The sequence below is a fragment of the Platalea leucorodia genome, assembly GCF_965183815.1.
Source record: "Platalea leucorodia genome assembly, chromosome: 22".
Classification (NCBI taxonomy): Eukaryota; Metazoa; Chordata; class Aves; order Pelecaniformes; family Threskiornithidae; genus Platalea; species Platalea leucorodia.
In genome coordinates this window covers 6,852,294-6,871,480 of record NC_138844.1, presented here as the reverse complement: position 1 = coordinate 6,871,480, position 19,187 = coordinate 6,852,294, and the positions used below count along the sequence as shown (strand labels likewise).

At 53.5% G+C, this 19,187-nt stretch overlaps 1 protein-coding gene across 1 annotated transcript; it reads left to right on the top strand.

Moving 5' to 3' along the window:
* The first annotated feature begins 365 nt into the window (after positions 1–365).
* On the top strand, positions 366–18,978 carry CAVIN1 (caveolae associated protein 1). Its single transcript, XM_082332104.1, has 2 exons — positions 366–961; positions 16,696–18,978. Exons 1-2 carry the CDS (start codon positions 542–544, stop codon positions 17,359–17,361), a joined length of 1,086 nt encoding a protein of 361 aa, XP_082188230.1. The 5' UTR covers positions 366–541; the 3' UTR covers positions 17,362–18,978.
* The last annotated feature ends 209 nt before the right edge of the window (positions 18,979–19,187 follow it).

Genomic DNA, 19,187 nt, shown 5'->3' with positions numbered 1-19,187 from the left:
TAACGTGTGCAGTTGTTTAAGCCAGCTTTCCTTTAATGTATACAGCTGTGCCCAGATGGGGTTGCTTTCTTTCCAGCAGCTTCCCGAGCCGTTTAGTCTGGGTTTTTGTTTTTTCCTCTCGTTACTTATAGTGCCTTCAGACTTATGGTAAAGAAGAGGCGGTTGCAGTTTCAGAGCTTTGCATTCCTCGCTGAGCTGTGCCTGTGTTTGCATGCAAAGCCATCGCCTCCCCTCCAACTATTTTAATCATTTCAGAAAGGGTGGGTCATCAGGCATTTGGCAGCGGGCTCCTTTTATATAGCTGAGGTGGAGTCAGCCAATGACCTGCAAGCCTGGAAAATTTTGCAGGGCAGTTTCACTGGACGGCTCTGCAGAGCTGTGCCATTTGAATTTCAGCACAGACATCCACACACTGTGCTCTCCATTTCTGGCGCGTCTCCCAGCGCAGAGTTTAGCTGAGGCTCGGGTTTAGTTTTCCCTCCTCTCTCTCCCTGTAGTGACAGCTTCTCCGGGCTCTGCTAGCCAGCACTCCTGAGCGATCATGGAGGATACTACTTTGCAAATTATCGAACCGCCAACTGCTTCTGAGGCCTCTGAGGAGCAAGTGCCTGAAGAACCCATCAAATCAGACCAGATCAATGGTGTGATGGTGCTGACCCTTCTGGACAAGATCATTGGAGCAGTGGATCAGATCCAGCTGACCCAAACACAGCTGGAGGAGAGACAGCAAGAGATGGATAGCGCAGTGACCAGCATCCAAGGAGAATTAACCAAGCTGACAAAGGCGCACACCACCACCAGCAACACCGTGAACAAGATGCTGGAAAAAGTGCGCAAGGTGAGCGTCAACGTGAAAACCGTTCGGCAGAACCTGGAGAAGCAAGCTGGGCAGATCAAGAAGCTAGAGGCCAACGAAGCGGAGCTCCTGAAACGCAGAAACTTCAAAGTCATGATCTACCAGGTAAGGAGTTATTTCACAACTTCTATATGTCCTGTTAGTGGGTGTTTTCTTTGCGAAGGGTTCTGTCACACTGCATGGTCGGTCCATTGCTCTTCCAGCCTCCCCGACTGTCTGGCAGTCCGAGTTGAGGCGGGTCCGAAGTAGCTCTCTCATTCATGACTGAACGTTGTCTACGCATTCTAAGGCAGGGTTTGACAGAATTGCTACATTTAACAGGAATTTTGATGAAGATAGTGGGACTGTCCCTAACCGTTCATTGCAATGGACCAGAAGTATCAAAATAATCTGATTTTACTGCTTAGCTAAAAAAAGAACAAGAATGCACTGGGTTCTGGGAGGGGGTATTGTAAATCCGTCTGCCAACGTCTTTTCTACTGAGAGGCAACATGTGTATTGCTACGTGGAGAGCGGTGATATTTCAGAGTTGTGGCACGCATCTGCTAACAACAAGAGCCAGTAACCCCAGCACCGGGGTTAATCTCACTGACTAGGACAGACAGAGACATTAGAGAAACTACAGAACAGCTCCTTGAGCTCATTAGTGCTCGGGTCTGCCTCTGCCCTTGTGCTTGTACAGATTTCCACGTTCTTCTTTCTGCAGCCTGCGAGTCTTGAATCTTCTTGTTGTCTGGTTTCAATAAGAGCTTTCGTTTGCTTGATGTTCCACCCCTGCGCTAAGCGTTGGATTTTTCCTTTGATATTAAACACGAAGAAAGAGAGGAATATGTTTCTGTCAGTTTTCCTGTCTGGAGTTAGTCTTCCTTATCAGAGCAAACTCCTATATTGAGCCACGGAAGACAAGTGAGTGAAATAGTTAATGATTCAGTTAGAAGCCTCTGGGTTAATAATAGACAGCGTCAGGGACAAATGAGAAGCATCTAGTGCTGATCACAGGAAGAGAGAGAAGAAAAAACAGAAAAAAAGGGAAAATGCTTCTTACTACAGGGTTTGAAGGGAGCGCTGATCATAATAGGCTCAGGAATCTAACAAGTACGGGGGCCTGCATAGCTCTGATTCAGAGCTTAAGCATTTGTAGTTTTATCATGCCTGAAAGGCTGAAATACTCGAGCCTGTTCAGATCACACGGGCAACCTATCCGGTTATATATGTATTTATTACAAGCTCTCCGTGTCAGGCTTTTGGGGGGAAAATAACACAGAACTCTAAACGTACTGCAGAAGCAACAAACATTGCAAAATCAGAAGAGTGAAGGGAATTGTTTAAACATAACATTCCTGGTGGGTTGCGGAAATAGGTAGGAAGTTGCCAAGCTTCTGGGTCCTTCGGAAGCGCCCTAAGCATTGGCCAATTGTCATTTGGTGAGCTGTTCCTTTTGGGTTGCTGGCGCTTATGAATATTGAGTAGAGTTTCCCTTTGAGTATGAAAAAGCAATCCTGCTTCTAAAGGAAAGCAGGGGCAATACTCTTGCTGATGTAATGCGGACAGAACAGCCTCTGAGTGAAGCAGTTGGCGAGGGACTATGGCAGGGATTTTGTGAATCATGAAGATATTGGAAAAAAAAATAATTATTTGTAATTCAGAGCAATTTCCCAGCATGGAATTTAGTGTGATTTGACTGCGAGGCCACGGAGCACAAGTGAGAAATTCTCCAGGTTTGCTTTGTGTGAAATGGAGCCTTCTGTGCCCACGGAAACCCTCGTGCTTCTGCGGGAGGCCTGAGCAGACCCCGCCGCGGAGGGCGAGGATCCGGGTCTGGGGAGCCCGCAGGTGCGGCGGCCAGCCTGCAGCCTTGGGACGGGCACTGCTACGGCGAGCAAAGGTCTCTCTGGGAGGAGAAACTCTTCACTAGCTCTTAATTCGGTGCTTAAACTGAAAAACAAAATCCATGATGGGCTTTTGATGTTTGAATACTAGACAGAAATAGGCAATAATAATATTAATGTGCCTGGGTAACAAATACTTTTATCGATAGTACTCTTGTGCTGCATTACTGCGGCAGAGACAGACCCATACGAGGAGAATTCGATTGCGAGACGTGGACCACAGGGAACCCCTGGAAGAACGGGGTATATTTTTGCAGTCCTCTGCAATAGCGTAACCACTCCTTCCTGCACGTGGTGGAAACATAGATTTTTGGTCAACAGAGAATGTTTCTAAATTATATCCATCTACAGTCTGTCTCAGAGCTACATTAATTATTATTTCTCGTATAGAAAATAGGGTTGCTTGATAGCTGCATTATTCTGTAGTTTGCACTCCATAAAAACGTCATCATGTCATTTTCAAGGTACAGAAACCTGAATTCTGTGGCTTGGTGTGAGGAAAAAGAATCTGTCCTATACAGGAGTCTCTCTTATTTGTGGAGACCTTTTATTCTGAAGACGTTAAACATTTTGGGGGATCTCGGAAGTTTTGCTTTTGGCTTTGGGAGTTTTTATTCTGCTCTCTTTTTTCCTGGGAGGGACAGGACTTGGAGAGTTGGCGTCTTACTGTAATTATGGAGATGTCGTTCTTCGGAAATCCCTAACACGGGCTGGCTGTGGGAATCGCACAGCAGATCTGCAAAAACATCAGGTTACCATTTTGTGTCCCGATTTATTCATGTGAATATTTTATCACAGCCAGTAATTCTGGGCACATCAATGACAAGAGCGGTACTTCGTCTGGCGTTATGCAAAACAGATAATGCTAGCGCATTTAAAGAATAAAACTCTATAGAGAAAGAAGTGATATTTTTGTGTGTACGTTGTAAAGGCATTTATCAAATTGAGGATGATGTTCAGCTGCTTTACTGATATCGAACAATGCTATTTGTTGCAAGAAGCCTTGTTGATTCCCGCTGGATTACCCGTTTACTAATATTCTTCTGTGCTTCAGTATTGATAATCATGACTTTTTTTGAAATGTATCAGGAGTCTATAAAACCAAAACTTTATGATGGGCTCCACCCTGGGAGTTTAAATGAGGAAAATGCACTATGTTTTCCTAACTGTGTCTATCATTACAAAAAAAAAAATTTACAAAATAACTCTTTTCTAATTCAGTGTTTCGCTTCCCAAGCCCCACCACCTCTCCAGGTTTATGTTAGATACTTTCTTGATAAAGTAATTAATTCTGTGATGGTGATCAACATTATTACTACTTTCTAACTCAGAAAATGCTGCCTTTGGAAAGCTGCGATTAACTTTCCTGTGCAATTGCATTTTCAGTTGCTGTGGCTAAAAATGCAAAGATTTATTAGTCTTTCCTTTTGGAGAACAAGAGGTAAACTCATCTTAAGAGACACAAAATATTACATACAACCAGCGGTGGCTGTTTTCAAGCAAGATAGCTGAGTAAAGCAGCAGTCGTGCTCTGCGGGGATTTAATGTGGCGTGATTCTGTGGTATGAAGAAATGAAAGGAGGTAAAAATGGATCAGCTCTTCAGCGGTTATAGGTGTTCGATTATCCTCTCAGCGTTGAACGCTGAGCCTCCAGCCGTTACGGAGGGGCTATTTCAGGAGTGCAAATAAGACCTTTTGGCACCTTGGGAGAAGAGGTCAGACTACCTGCAAGAACTGCATTTTGCTAGCTGTTGGGTTAGGAGGAAATCAAGTTTTATTCAGGGAAAGCTTGACCCGTTGAGATGAGCGTAAAGCACATCTGCCTGCTCAGTTTGAAACTTTGGGGGAGAAAGTGCAGAACTGAAAGTCCCTGCCACTGGGGCTGGCTGAGGGCAAGGCATTAAGCAGAACGTTTAGGGGCCGTTACTCGCAGTCACGTATATACGTGTGCGCGCTTTCTCACTTGCTCACTCTCTCAAATACATTTTTACCTAATTTTGCCAGGAGCTGGTCTGATTTCTACTAGGGTAAGTGTTTTTATACCGACTTAACTAGGGAATTAGATCCATTCTTGAGAATAAAATTTGAAAAAAACAACCCCCCCTCCAAATTACCACATCTTTTCTTTTTGAAAACGAGCCTACCAAAAGCAAAGGTGTCAGACTTCTGACAAGCTGCCGTGTACACAGAAGCTGGGTACTCTTACTGTAAGCAGGACTTGCCTTCCTAAAAAGCCTGATGTCAGATGAGTACGTGCGCTTATTAGCAGCCCCCGGGAGCAGAGCTCCTCAGTGCTTCCTTTGTGCCGTCCGTCCTGGGCTCCTGCCTGTCAGAGAAATTAGGACACCAACAAATTTGGTTAGAGTGGGTGCTAATAAAAACAAACTAAAGTGACTTCATCCCAAATCTCCTGGTTGTAGGATAGAAGAATCTGGGGCTGGTTACTACAGTTCACAACTAAATAATGGATGTCCCATGCAAAAAGCTGCTGCTCTAAAACCAGACAGCGTGCCACGTTCATCTGAAGAACGGCACGTGTCGGCGCTTACATAAGCACAGCATTTTTCCTCCAAGCATTTTTCAACAATTGCACTTATTTTTGCAAATGTCAAAGGCCTGATTTTCTTACAGCCAGACATCTGAACGCTTGCAGCACGCAGCACACGTACTGAATGCTGAATTTCTAAAATGCGCTAGTCCTTTATTTTGAGGCTCACGTGGGCGCCGAGCGCGAGGGAGGTCTGGCTCGCGATGCCCGGCATCGTTTGTGGGAAAGAGCAGCCTCTGTCAAAGGCGTGCGGCCGGGCTGCTCCCCGCGCCGCCAGCCTCGGGGGCTGCCGTGGGGCTCCTCGGCTCTTCAGGTGACTCCGGTGGCCGCCCAGAGCCTCGCGAGACGTGGAGCTTCTCTGGGAAGGGCCAGGCGGTTACGAGAGCAGGACAGAACGTGAACCTCAGCCGTACAATGTGTAGGGTTGGTAGGGCTGGACGAGGGAATATAAATAGCACCGCTTGGCTTTTGTGCCTTGAGTGGGCCTTATACGGACGAGAGCAACAAGATTGTCGATCGTGGGGAGGAGGGATGAATTTCAAACCCACACGTTAACGCGACAGATCCGGACTCCAGGCCTGAACTGCCTCATTTTTCGGTCTGTGCTCCTCAAAGGAGAGCGTGGAAAAGCACACGGGCTGGGAGGTCCGATGGGAAGCACAGGGCAGGGAGCACAGGGCGTACAAACCCGCGTACCGCAGCCGCCGCACCCACCGCCCCTGGGCTGCAGCCTTTCTCCACCTCCCAAACAGCATGTCAGCTGCCCCGAGCTATGGCTTTGTTTCAAATTAATCATTCTGAAACAAAAACCTTCTGAGTCTAATGACAGCAGAGGCTTCTTGAGAGCCAGCGTGATCTGCGGTCCCAAAGGACAGCCTGGGTGGGTTACAGGCCTTGGATTCGGTGGAGCTCGCCCAACTACAAGCGTTAAAGAATACATAGAAATTTCAAATAAAAATTTGAGTTCTAGTGCTGGGGATAGGCACCCACGTTAGGCTTTTCCTGCGAGACCAGCTGGCTCCGTGTGCTTAGGAGCGCTCTGCGCTTGAACTCGAGTCCCGTTCTGGGTGCGGAGCAGCACTGTATGTAGCATCGTTTTTTTCCCAGTGGTTCACTGCAGAGATTTGCATTGCAGCAGCCAGTGGTTTTTGTATTTATTTTCTGATAATACTTACAAATAAAAGGCTGGTTTCGTTTTGCTGTGAATCCACTGAAAAGCAGCTCCCTTTGGAGCCACAGCATTTCTTAACGCAGATTCAGCAGAGAGTTACTGAGAGCTTCTCGCCGGTGGGTTTGTGCGTCCACAACCTGCCAAATCCCAAGAAACGCCTCCTCCAGTGACGGCTCTGCTGTGGCTGACGGGGCCAGGGTATTCCTCTGGTGCTGGATTTGCTTTTGCTTTATTTTATTCTGTTCTTAAAAGAAATTCCAAAGAGAATTAATCATGAAGCCTTTATTGAAAAACACAAAAAATCTGAATCGTGCAAACTGATACTCGTTAATTAAGAGTTAATATTGTTTGTCTCTGATCCTTTGTCGTTGTTGCTGGAATAGAAGGGTCTCAGCCCAGAAAGCTATTGTGTCTTCCCTTCTGTTCCCCTGCTTTTGGCCACAGAAGTAGCAAAATTAGAGGTGAAAAAAATGCCATCCCAGGGGAAGGAGAGAAATATCGTTCGATTCGTTTCCTTCAGGCTGCAGCGCTGATTTCTCCATCCGTTGTAAGGGGCACCATGTTAACATCCTGATGTGCAAAGAATCCTTTATATTCTCTGCACATTAGTGAATTACAAGAGTCTCAAGATAATAATTCACAGGAGACTGAGCCTTTAACAAATTTCAGGATGTTAATAGCTCTCAATTCCAGGATGTTTCTTAGTGCAGATTATCGGTCTTTCCAGCTCTGGAGCATGGATTTCTCTGTTGCAGCTTGGAATCAACGGCATTAATATTTTATTGCTCGGGTATTATTTATAAGCAGTTAGGGCCACGACTGTGTGTTCTGCTGAAATCCTTTCAGCATTATAGTTACATACTGAGCTGTGCAGCACTAAATTGGCTCAGAGCAAAGGGCCAGAGGCTGCTCGGCCAGTTGGGATAGGGTTAGATTGGGCGATTAATGGCTCGTGAAAGTAAAGCTAAAGGTAATATTCCTTCTGCTCACATATTCCTCTCTCAGGCATCTCTTGTGCCTATCAGCAGTGGATCTAAGCATCCATCACGATGTCTGCGTGATGCCAGTGGGGCCACTGCAGACGGGAGTATAATGAAGTGCTGTTGCCGGCTGCGCTTACTGGGCTAGGTGGCTGGAGTGTTCTTCCAGTAAGATCGTGGCTCATTTTCCCATTTTTAAGCTAGCTATGAGCCCTCAGCAAACATAAATTAACCCATCATGGACACACAGTGGGAAGAACTGTCCAAGGGCACACGTAACCCGGTTTGCAGGTCTGGGGTTAGAAACGGAAGAATTCAAGAAGCCAGTCAGTGCTCAGCCCGTGCCTCTCTGGAAAGACACAGTCCCGTTACTCTCCAGCGTCCCCCGGGTGGGAATTTGACTGGCAGATGGTAAAAGCTGCGTAGTGTTGTAGGTGCTGCAGAACACTGGAAGGGTGTGAGCATCATGGGAGACGTGGTACTCCTGCGTATTATCTCCGCTTCTCCCATGTTGTTTGCTCGCATGCTTTTAGGTAAATTCAAACGCTCTGTAGTTGGCACGCGCCCCTCTGCGTCCTTCAGCACGGCTCGCAAGGCAGGCGCCGAGCACGCGTGGGTGACTCACCGCGCGCTGCCGCCCCGTCCCGGCTCCAGACAGGGCCGCGGTCTCTGCCGGGCTGGCGGGCGGGAGGAGCGAGCAGCCACGCTCCGGCTGGCAGAGCCGTTCTTCCAGAGATCGTGCTGCTTGTCCGAGGCACGGACTTGGTGAAACCGAGGGCCGTTCCCGCATCTTCGCTGAAGCTGCTTCTTGCTGCACTGCCCAGAGGAGTGATGTGCTGTCCCTGTCTGAGGAATGAGTAGAGAACTCTGCAGTCTCCGCTCTCTGATATACTGTGATGCATCTGTGACCTACGTAAAGCATGGCAAAGACCCATAAGCGTTTCGGCAACGTGCTTAGCCCTCTCTTATCCTGTTTGGGATAATGTTGTCCTCTTGATTCTGCAAGATCCTCTACAATTTACAGAGTACCTGAAGAATTGTGGGTCCACTGCCCAGCTGCGAGATGAGACAAAGACCAGAAACAAAGATGCTCAGTGTCAGTGAGGGAAAATCAAATATTTAGAATAAAAAGTCTCAGGATGTTTAGTCTATAGCTTTATGTGAGGATGCAAATGTCAGTATCAGCATGGATCTATCTGCAAATCATCTGCCATGCAAACTCCAGCTTTACTGGTTTGCTGTTCAGAAATAGCTCTGGAGTTATTCATCAGTTGAGACAGGTTTATCCGGGAGGAGCAGTGCTGAGAGTAAAGCCAGTTGTACAAACAGACTGATAATAGGATCAAAACTTTTTTCTGCTGTCAGAGGGGAAAAAAAAAAGCGCCTTTTCACTCTGCAATCTATTTACTTCTCTGTTTCCTACAGCCCTGCGTTTCTTCTGACTCACTGTTAGGCAAAAGCACTTTTCCAAACACAGCCGCCTTCTCTCCCCGTGCCGTTCCTCCCTTGCCTTTCACCATCAGGTTTGAACCCGCTCCGGTGCCTGTACCGCGCTGCTCATCCTCACCAGCTAAGGAAGGAGGTACAGCCTTTTAGGACACAGCTTCCAGGACACAGAGTAACTAGACGCGCCTGATAGAAAAAAGTGCCAAGAAGATTGCACAATACACAAAATTATAGAGGGTAGAAGGACTTTTGCTAGTCAGGGAGATACTACTTGAGAATGAACTAGATTTTCACTTTAGCATTTACCTAATCCCAACCTATTTTGCTTTTTCCCTCATATTGTACATCTTTTCCTTTGTCTCAGCAGTACTCTTCTGGTGACTTCTCGCTGTGGGGTTCAGTAGCCTTCTCTTCAAGGAGTCGAGGCTCCTCTTTTTATGGATCTCTTGGCACTACTGGAGATAAAATCTGTCCAGCCTTTGGAATGCCAGAGTTGAGGCCATGCCTATTGCATAGGGAGGGGGTAATTCTATATGCCAGCTGCTGCTAGGGGTGCCGAGCAGCCACCCCCTGTCCCCAGGCTGTGTTTAGCAGAAGAGAGAGGTTTTGATTTTGCAGTGGGCGTGTTTGCCGTGTCCCTGGGTATAGACGTCTGTGAGCCGCTGGGTATTGGCCAGCGTTGGTTCAGGGTATGGTCAGTATGCTGACAAAACCAACGGACGGAGTTCTGGAATCACAGCCGGCTGTTTTGATCTCTCCAGTTCGTTTATTTGAATTAATAAACGTAGGTTTTTAAAATCACCATCTTTTCATAATCTTACATAGACAAGTAAACTCTGCTTTCAGCTACACCACAGAAATCGGAGATGTCTCCAGAATAACTGACGTCAAATCACTCTGTGAACAGCAGTGTGAAAAGAGAGCAAAATCTGGCCCTATGGCAGTGTTCAGCATAAATGTGCCTGAAGCCGTAGAAGGGATTCTGCATCTCCTAGGACCTGCCCTAAATTAGAGAAGGACACTCTTCCTTCTAATAAATCTTTGCTGACTGTATTTTCTGTCAAATTTTGCTGCCTGGCTTCTCTCTTTACTAAATCACACCCCTATGCCTTTTCTCTCTGCCTGTTCTCTCTGCTAATCCGGATTACTTTGTTGGCGATGTTCCTGATCAGATTCCCAGGGGGACAGGTAAGTTTTTCCATTGTGCTTCCTTTCCGCTGGCCATTGAAATGCAGTTTTCCTCATCTTAGCCTGAGAAGATCCAGAGTGTGCGCTTTGAGTCTTCGCCAGGGACTGCCCTCTGAGCCGTCTCCAGGAACGGTTCCCTCTGCCCGCGCCGCGGAAAGCGCCATGGCCCAAATCGGCAGAAGACGTGCGAGGAGGCGGCAGTTTAGGGCCTCAGCAGGAGTGCCCCACGAAGATCGCTTTGAACCTCTTCTGAAACTCTGAAAGCTGCTGATTCCAGAGCCTTTGCCTCTTCTCCTGTTTGTGGCTGCTGCGAGCCTTCAGCCTGCACGGCTGATCTTTCAGTTGGCAGAAATGCCTCCGCTTGCTGACTAATCTGCTTGCTGCTTGCTGCATGCTGCTGCCCTAGTTAAAATGGATGGTGAGGAGCTGTGATTTTCTCTCGGCCATTACGGGACTTGTCGTGCCCTACCTCTGCAATCTGGGAGGGAGGACTTGCTGTACGGCTTGCATGAAGGGCTAGCAGCCAGGAGCAGTTGGCTCTGCTGGCATCTGCTGTGACTGGGCAAATCCTGCCTGTTTTCTGAGCCTCCTTTTCTCCCTCTGAAATACAGACCTGATAATAGCTACCTCCTCAGGCTTCTTGTAGGGTTTAGTTTATAAGTGTTTGTGAAATGCTTTGAAGTTGTTATAAATAGATAAAAGACAGGCAGAGAGCACAAACTGCGTGACGTCAAACTACAGCTGTCTCAGGTAGGCGCTGCAGCATCCATTTCTGTGCAGCGGCAGCCCCCCAGCGCTGTTCGCGAGGAGCTAAGCTCCTGCACGTGGGCTGGAGCTGGTGGTGACTTCAACTGCTGTTTACCTAACGCTTCCCTCGTGCCCCAAGGGCCGCTGGTGACAGCACAGTGCCCTGTTAGCCTTCCTCTTACTGCGTGGCTACTGGAGAAAGGACCCTGAGCTCCAGTTGCCTGCACGCTGGGTGCTCACCCGGTGGCGTGCGCAGCGCTGTCCGGTGGGAATGGCCACGGCGGTCGCTGGACGGGGCTGCCCTGGGAGCCGGGCGAAGCTGAACTCAGCCTGGGAATCGGGGTCTCTGGGGGAGGCTGCCAGGGAAAACTTCTCCTTTTCAAGGGGAGTGACAAGATTTTTAAAAAAGGCAGATTTTGTGATACGGCAAGAGAGTCTGATAGCAATCACAATCTCCACAGAAAAAGCCTGTTCCAACAAGGCACTGGAGAAGAAAGCACAGCCCTCCTCTTTTCTGCGCGGGGCATCTTTACATCCCTGAGCTCTGCTAGGCTGTGGGTGCTTATCAGGCGTCTTGCTGTTACTCAAGAACGTCTGAATCCTCCTTCCCGTGACACTGATGGGAGGTCAGCACAGAAAAGCATCCTCTAAGGACAGGCAGAGCAAAACACTTACCGTGGCAATGGGAGGGCAGAACTTTTTCTTCTCTGGCAGGGCTCAGTCTGACCTGGACGGCTGTCTTCTGCCCAGATGCTTTTAATCGCCCCCTCAGCCTCCCCCCAGGCCAGAGCTTGTCCGATCTGCCCTGGGTGGGCAGAGGAAGGGCTGGCGTGGTGCAGGAGGTGCAGCAAGCTCCGGCTCACCCAGCGGCAGCCGGGATCAGCCCTTTCGGTCATAGCAGAGCCTGGGGATGCGAGCTGGCCATGTTCTGCATGTTACGGCTGCATGTCAACCAAACTCAGCTGTTTGTGCTGTTGCAATTGTGTAAAAATAACTGAACGAAATGAATTACAGATGTGATTAGCATGTGCGTGTGAAAAATCCTCCATTAAACCTTCAAACTGGAGATCGGAGTGGCTGGGCGTTCTGGGACTCTGTTTTTTACACGCTGGCAGTAAGAGCCTCTTCAAGAGCAATCCAGGAGCCCTCCTTGCATTTTGGGAAGGTTCCCCAGATTGCCGGTGATTCTGCAGTGCTTGAAGAGCCCTGCTAGGCTGGGAATGCAGCTCGGCTTTGTGTCTCATTGGCCTTTTATACGACAGGGGAAGTGTTTACATGTGTTGTAGCAACCAGGCGGTGTGTACATGGCCATACGGGGCTGCCTGGGTGACTCACAGCAAGGGAACGCGGCTTGAAAACAACATCAGATAAAAGCCCGCTTAGTGGAGCAAGGCAGAGGCCGGTCTGCCTGGTGAATTGTTTGAAGCAGGAGGAATACAGAGCAGCCCGGCGCCCCTTCGATGCTGGGGATGGGCGCCCACAGGGTCCGCGGGCCGTCGGGAGGGAGCTTCCCGAAGCAAACCGCTTCCCCGGGGGGGTCTGTGCCGACGGGCCAGCACAGCTCTACGCGTCGGATTGTGAACTGGGCCGGGGGGGGCACGCCGTCGGTGGGTCAAAGGAAAGTGCAACTTGAATCGGAGCTGAACCTTCCTGTGAGGCACATCAGGCGGCAGCGAGCTCAGGCCCAGCACGCACGCAGGTGCTGCCTGTCCTGCTGGGCGTAGCTGTGCTTTGTGCACAGAGCAGGAAGATTTTTCTTCTGCTGGTATAAAAATATTCTGAGAAATCTTGTTTACCCACTGTCTTTGTGCCAGCTGGATTCAAGCTGTCAGAGGACAGAACTGGTTTGCGTTCGCTGACTGGGAGCCAGGGTTTGAACACCCCAACAGGCAGGGATGCCAAGACCCAGGATTTTGGACTCGCCCACTTCAAGGGTCAGTGTTTTCCCAGTAAAAATAGAGTAGCTGGAATGCCTGGTGTTAAAAATGTGGCTCATCTGGATGAGTCATGAGTGAAATAAAGCGCAGGGACCGTAGTGCCTTGCCCAGAGCAGGGATTTGCGCAGCAGCCACCCGTACCCCCGGGATGGTTCTTGATTGTTCCAGCGAGGTCCCACGGTCTCCGCCGCAGCAGACGCGGCTGTGTCCGAGGCACCATCTCCCGCACCGGGCAGGCCCCTTCCCCACGGGAGAAGCACCTCTCAGGCAGGGAGGGGGAGGCCCTTGCTGGCGTTTGGGCAGTGCCTGGGCACGGGTGGGAGCTACACGCGAGGGATGCTCAGCAGCAACGTGCCGGTCCCCGTTAAGACGCGCCAGAGCTGTTGGTTGTTCTCACACCAGCTGTCCCGTGCATGAGCCAGCGCCTGCTGAACCGGCAGGAATGCTCCCTAGGTGCAGGTGGGCTGTGAGTCGGGGAAGTCAGGGCACACAGTCCTGAAAATCCCCCAGCTGTCCCCCAGCTGGTTCTCTACGGCTCGGGTAAGCAGTCAGATTGAAGAAGAGTCAGGGGAAAAAAATGCAGGAATGATACCAGGCATAGGAGAGAGAGATGCACTGCCCGGGGGCCCTCGGCTGGCCCGATGGCCCTGTGGCAGGCATGTCGGCCCCGGTCACCCCGGCCCTGCGGGAAAGGGGACGGGTGGAGATTGCAAATGTTTCCCAAGTGCAGCTGGAGAAGAGCTCAAGGAAACAGTCTCGAGGGGGAAGGCTGGGAATGCAGGCATCCTTACTTATGGGAATAGCTTTGCTCCCGCTTTGCGTCTGTGTTTGAGCAACGAGGGAGCCTCCGGAGGGAGGCGTGAGCAGAGTCTCCAGTCCGTGAGCGCTACTGGGCTGGGGCTAGGGCAGCTGCCGGCAGGGACGGTGCCCGGGGTGGCAGAAGCGTGGGTCTGTACGTAAGTGCAGTCTGCGGGAGTTAGGATCAAACAGGCGGGCAATTGCTGTTCTCGGGGTTAAGTGGCAGGGATGACAGGGAGCCGCACCGTCACCCTGACAGGGTTGCTCCGGCTGTCCCGTGTACCGGGAGCTGCCGCTGGCCACGTCTCCACGGTTGTGAGGGAAGAGTTGCAGGATGCTGCCGAGGTCGGACGCGTGTGTTGCTGGTGCAGCCCATTCAGCCGCATCAGAGAATTTAGCCAGAAGATGGATTTGCTGGTGTAACGTGAGGAAAGGCGGTTATTTATGTGGCAGACATGGAGTTTTTGAGGTGGTGTTTCTTTCTGCACACACATGTTCTGGAGCTCACGAGGGGCTGATCAGTATCTGAGTTTGCAGGATATGGCCTGTTTCCAGTGACAGCCGTGCCAGGCGAGAGGGGGATGCCTTTGTTCTGGCTCATTGTGTTGACTCGAGGGAAGGAAGTGGATGGAGTTCCTGATGTTCTTGGCTCGGCAGGGCAGGGTCCCCGGGAGTCTCTGGGATTGCTCCAGCAGGTGTTGTTGTGGAGAACAGGATCCCTGCCCTCCCAGCGGTGGGGGTTTGTTCTGGACCGACCTGACCCTCTGGACAGCACGTGTATTGTTTTTTCCTGAAGTGGCTAATCAAATGAAGAAAACATATGTTGGCCACTTCACCTTAACCTCCAGAAAGTATTTGGGACCTGAGCTGTGATCCGGAGGGTGAAGAGCTTTGCCCAGCGCAGCTCCCTGCTCGAAACCCAGAACGAAACCTGCTCTGGCAGACTCCGTGTTTTGACCGCAGACACTGCAGCCCCTCTTGCCTTCACTGAGCCCAGCGCTCCACGGAGCTGACTTTTCATTGTTCACAAAGTTTTTCCAGGTGAAGCTGTGCTGGAGTCACATATCCAGTAAGCTTATGTCAGTTCGCAAGTGGTAAAAGGGAAGGAGGAGCTGGGGACAGCGTAGCTGGCCGAGCCGGGCAGCCCCGTGTCTGCAGAGGGAGCGTCCTGCCCTGCCTCCGTCCAGGGGCTCGGGCCGGGGCTGCAGCGCGTCGGTGACCGGGGTCAGCCGGAGCAGCAGCGTGTTGGTGCGGTGTTTGGAAAGCGCTCGGGGCGCGGGCGTGCGAACACGCCGTCCCTTCCAGCGCCGCACGAGGGATCGGGACGTCCTCTGCCATGGCGGCACCAGAGAAACCTGCGCAGAAGCGGGGCTGGAGCTGGCGCGGCTCTTCGGGGCTGGGCCTCAGCGGCTGTTTTGGTGGTTTGACCATCACGGGTGTCCTGGCTCTTGACATCTGCATAGCTCGTTAGCTCGTGGCTGCGTTGGTGCAGTGGCTGCTGCTGTGTAAACGTGACACGCAGAGCGTGCAGCCGTGCACGAGAGATGCCACGGCAAATTCACCCTCCCGGGACACGGGGCATCTCCACTCCTGGCATCCCCGAGCTGGGGGAAGGCGAGTCGCTGCTGGTGTTTGTCACATCCTTCAAGCACTTGGGCCTGGGGTACCCTGGGGTCTGCCCCTTGATTTCACTGGGCCCTGCTCCTGCCAGTGTTGGACTGGGATCCCCCGTCCTTGCTCTGTTCAGCTCCTGTCTGCCCCGGGGCTGGGAACGGCGCTCGGCCGTCCTGCTGCCCAGGCTTTTCTCCAAATCTCAGCCCAGCAGCTCCGCTCTCTGCGTGCCCGTTCCACACGCTGCCTTTCGGCTGCTGCTGGCTTTCTGACAGCACTCGTCTCGGCAGCTCCACACCTCTCCCGCCCAGCTCCGTAGATTAAAACTGCTCAGGCAATGAATTTCTGAGCCGTGGGCTGCAGCCCCGCAGCTGTGACGCTTCGTACAGTGATGGGCTATTTCCAGCCTGTCCTGGGAACAGAGAGGTGATTCATTGCAGCAGGGACGCACGCTATGTGCTGCTCAGATGAAAACCAATCCCACTCCAGACCTGTGCCCCTCTCCTGGGCACATGCTTGTCCTCTGCCACCGGGATCAGAAACTTGGCTGACCCGGGAGAGTAGAGAAGCTGAATGAATTCACCCCTCGTCCCGAGGAGAGACAGCGTAACCTTGCAGACCTATTTTGTGAGTCGAGGCTGTCTCTGCCCTCTTCAGTTACGGGCTCAGACAAATTCCCTAACTTATTTCCCAGCAGAAAAATGGGAAAAACAGGGCGGCCTGCTGCATCCCAAGAGATGTCCCAGCCCCACATCTGGATCCTGCAGGCCTTGGGAAAAGTCTGAGCGCAGAGTGGGGTCGGCCAGGCCAGCATGTGCACACGTGGCCGGACTCACGGCTCCGGGCCGTGTTGCCATCTGCAGCGCAGCGCCGTGCCCGGGGCCGCTGCGGGCCGGGCCCCGGCCAGTCCGGAGAGCTGGGGGCAGGCAGCGGTCTTACCGAGAGAAGACCACCCGCGGGAAGGAAGCTGAAATGCCGTGGGCTGGAGGGGACGGGAAGGGCTGCGGGCAGGCGCTGGGGAGCAAAGGGGCAGCACGTGGCTCCAGCGGGTTCCCTGCGCCCCTCCACGGCAGGATGCCGGGGCTTCTCTGGGGCCAGGAGCGGGGTCCTGCGATGGCCAGGTCCTGGGATGAAGATGAAACTGGAGGGGACGGGACTGTGACAGGGGCATGGGAGGAAGGGAAAAGTCTCCAGTTTCAGTGCTGGGCTGCCTCTTCCTGCGCCGCCGGAGTCACGGGTGGGTTTGGAACCAGCCCAGAGTGAGCAGAGCTGGTGTACCCAAGCTTAAATGCAGCAGAGCCCTAAGCTGCTGCGGGCAGGGCAGATCCTCTTTACAGCAGTTTATCAGGGACGCTACGGGGGGATGAGCCCAGGCCTGACGTCGCCTGGGTCGGTTTAGCCGTGCATCGTAGGAACCGTAGCTGCGCTTCTGCTCTGCGGCGGGGCTGGGCGGGGCGGGCTGGCTCCCGAGGCCGGGGAGGCCGGGTGTGTGTGTCTCACTGGCTCCGCTCTGTGTCTTGCAGGATGAAGTGAAGCTCCCGTCTAAACTGAGCATCAGCAAGTCTCTGAAGGAGGGTGAAAAGCTAGAGAAGGAAGGCGAGGGCGAGGAGGTGCCTGTGGGTGAGGACCATGCAGAGGAGGACCACGTCCAGCTCTCCTCGGATGAAGAGGTGGAGATTGAAGAGATTATCGAAGAGTCACGGGCAGAGCGCATCAAAAGGAGCGGCATGAAAAGAGTGGATGACTTTAAGAAGGCATTCTCAAAGGAGAAGATGGAGAAGACTAAGCTAAAGACCAAGGAAAACCTGGAGAAGACTCGCCACAACTTGGAGAAGACCCGCCACAACCTGGAGAAGAGGATGAACAAACTGGGCACCAAGATTGTGACTAATGAAAGGAGAGAGAAGATGAAGACCTCTCGGGACAAGCTGAGGAAGTCTTTCACCCCTGACCACACCATCTATGCCAGGTCCAAGACAGCCGTCTACAAAGTGCCACCCTTCACTTTCCACGTCAAGAAAATAAGAGAGGGCGAGGTGGAAGTGAAAGCCACGGAGCTGGTGGAGGTTGGTGGAGAGGAGGGAGAAAACTCGGATCTGCTGCGTGGGGAGAGCCCCGAGATGCACACGCTGCTGGAGATCACGGAGGAGTCCGACGCGGTACTGGTGGACAAGAGTGACAGCGAGTAGGACAGGCTGCAGCGCGGAAGGGTTGTGGACGACGGCTGAACACGTAATCATTCACATTTCGAGATCTCTCTCTGCCCTGGTGCCCCAGGGGAAGTGTACACAATGCATCTTTACTACCCTGCAGAGCCGACGCCAATCCCCTGCCTGCTAGGACAAGGTGTATTTTATATTTTAGTTTTAGCACACAGAAACGTTAGGAACACGGGACTGTTTTTCTTACACTGTTAAATCACCCTTGGAGACCATTCCTGCCGCAGGCTGCGTGAGAGCCTTCTAGCACCAGACCCGAAGACGAGCGTTGAGCGACGGGGACCCGGCCCAGCTGGAGAGTGCTAAAACCAAGATAACAGCTGTACACCTGGAAAGCTCAAGTGTCCTCCATAAGCAAAGACCTGGTGTCAAGAAAGCTTCCTGCCGAGCAGCCCGCCGGCCCACGCCACCCCGCTCCCTGTGCCAGGCTGCGCGGCCATCCCCGCAGGCAGGAGGGCTCCGGCACCCAAGCTGGCCGCCCCTTCGGGGGAGCAGAGGAGCTGTGACGCACCCACGTGCGGGAGGGAAGAGCCGAGGGAGTCCTGTTGGTGGGCAGAGGACGGGCGAAGCTGCCAGCCGCGCGGCAGGCAGGCGGGCCCGCTCCTCTCTGCCTCCCAAGGACTGCATCACGTTGCGGGGCCTGGGACGGCTTCGCCACAGAGCCGCCCTGCCTCTGGGACTGCCGCGGGCGCCCGCGTGGCATCGCGCAGCCAGGGCCCGCTGCTCCTCCCCGCCGCGCTGGGGCCGTCGCTGCGACAGCCCCGGGGCCGCGGCACGAGCAGCGCGGGCCACGGGCGGCCGCACGCTCCCCTGCCCGGGTTACAAATCCGGCTGCCAGGGACGCAGCGGCCGCGTCCTCGCTGGGGCAGGGAGCACCGCGGAGGCTGGGTGCTGGGTCCGGGCCCTCCACAGCCGCAGGGCTGGCGGCAGCAGGCAGCAAGGCAGGCGCTCGCCGCCCGGGGAGAGGGGACGCGCGGGCAGCGGGGCCGGAGCCGCCGGCTGCAGCTCGTTCCCAGAGGGATATGGGATGCGCTGATGGCATGCGAGGCTCTTGGCTGTCCGAGCAGCCTTGACACCGGTCCAGCCCCGGACCTCGAGCGTTCCCGAGCATCTGCTTCCCCCAGGGGTCCCGGCACGGCTCGGGCTCGTGCCCACGTCCTGGGCTTTCCTCCCCGTTTCCCGCTTTCTGCAGCTTCGCTCCCCGTCCCCTGCAGCGAGGCAGCGCTAGGGCAGCACGCCGCCGCTTGAGAGCACTGCCCCGGCGGCCATCCCCTCTGCCGGCGGGGCTCAGCCCTCCGCGCCCGCCGCCGGCTGCCGTTGCTAACGTAACCAACACATAAATCTGCTTTTCCTCTTTACAGTTATTTTCCTCCTTCTCGCCTGGCGCATCCAGCCCGGCCCCGGGGTCCCGTCCCGCTGCCGTTCACCCGGGTGTTTCTGCCCGCAGAGCAGCGGGGCCGGGGCGGCTGGCGCCGAGGGCACGAAGCCCCGGGGCCCGGGGCGGGGGGAGCCCGGCCGAGCCCCCGGCCGTTCCCGCGGCTGCGTCCCGGCGAGCAGCGCAACTAATAAAGTTTCTTTTCTAAACCACCAGCGTGCGGCCTGTTCCTGGCGGGGGCGGCGGGGAGGCGGCGGGGCCGCGGGGCAGGGCCGGGGCGGCGGGAGGCGCCCCCGCGCGGGGTCGCTGCGGGGCGGGGGGGGGGGGGGGGGGGGGGGGGCGCTGCCCCTTTAAGAGGCGGTGGCGGCGGCGGCGGGCCGCGCGCTGACGTCACGGCGCTGCCCGGAACTCAGCCGGGTTT

Coding starts and splice junctions, on each gene's coding strand:
- CAVIN1 (XM_082332104.1), top strand. CDS start 542: ATGGAGGATACTACTTTGCAAATTATCGAACCGCCAACTGCTTCTGAG. Junction 962..16,695: donor TCAAAGTCATGATCTACCAG/GTAAGGAGTTAT, acceptor TGTGTCTTGCAG/GATGAAGTGAAGCTCCCGTC.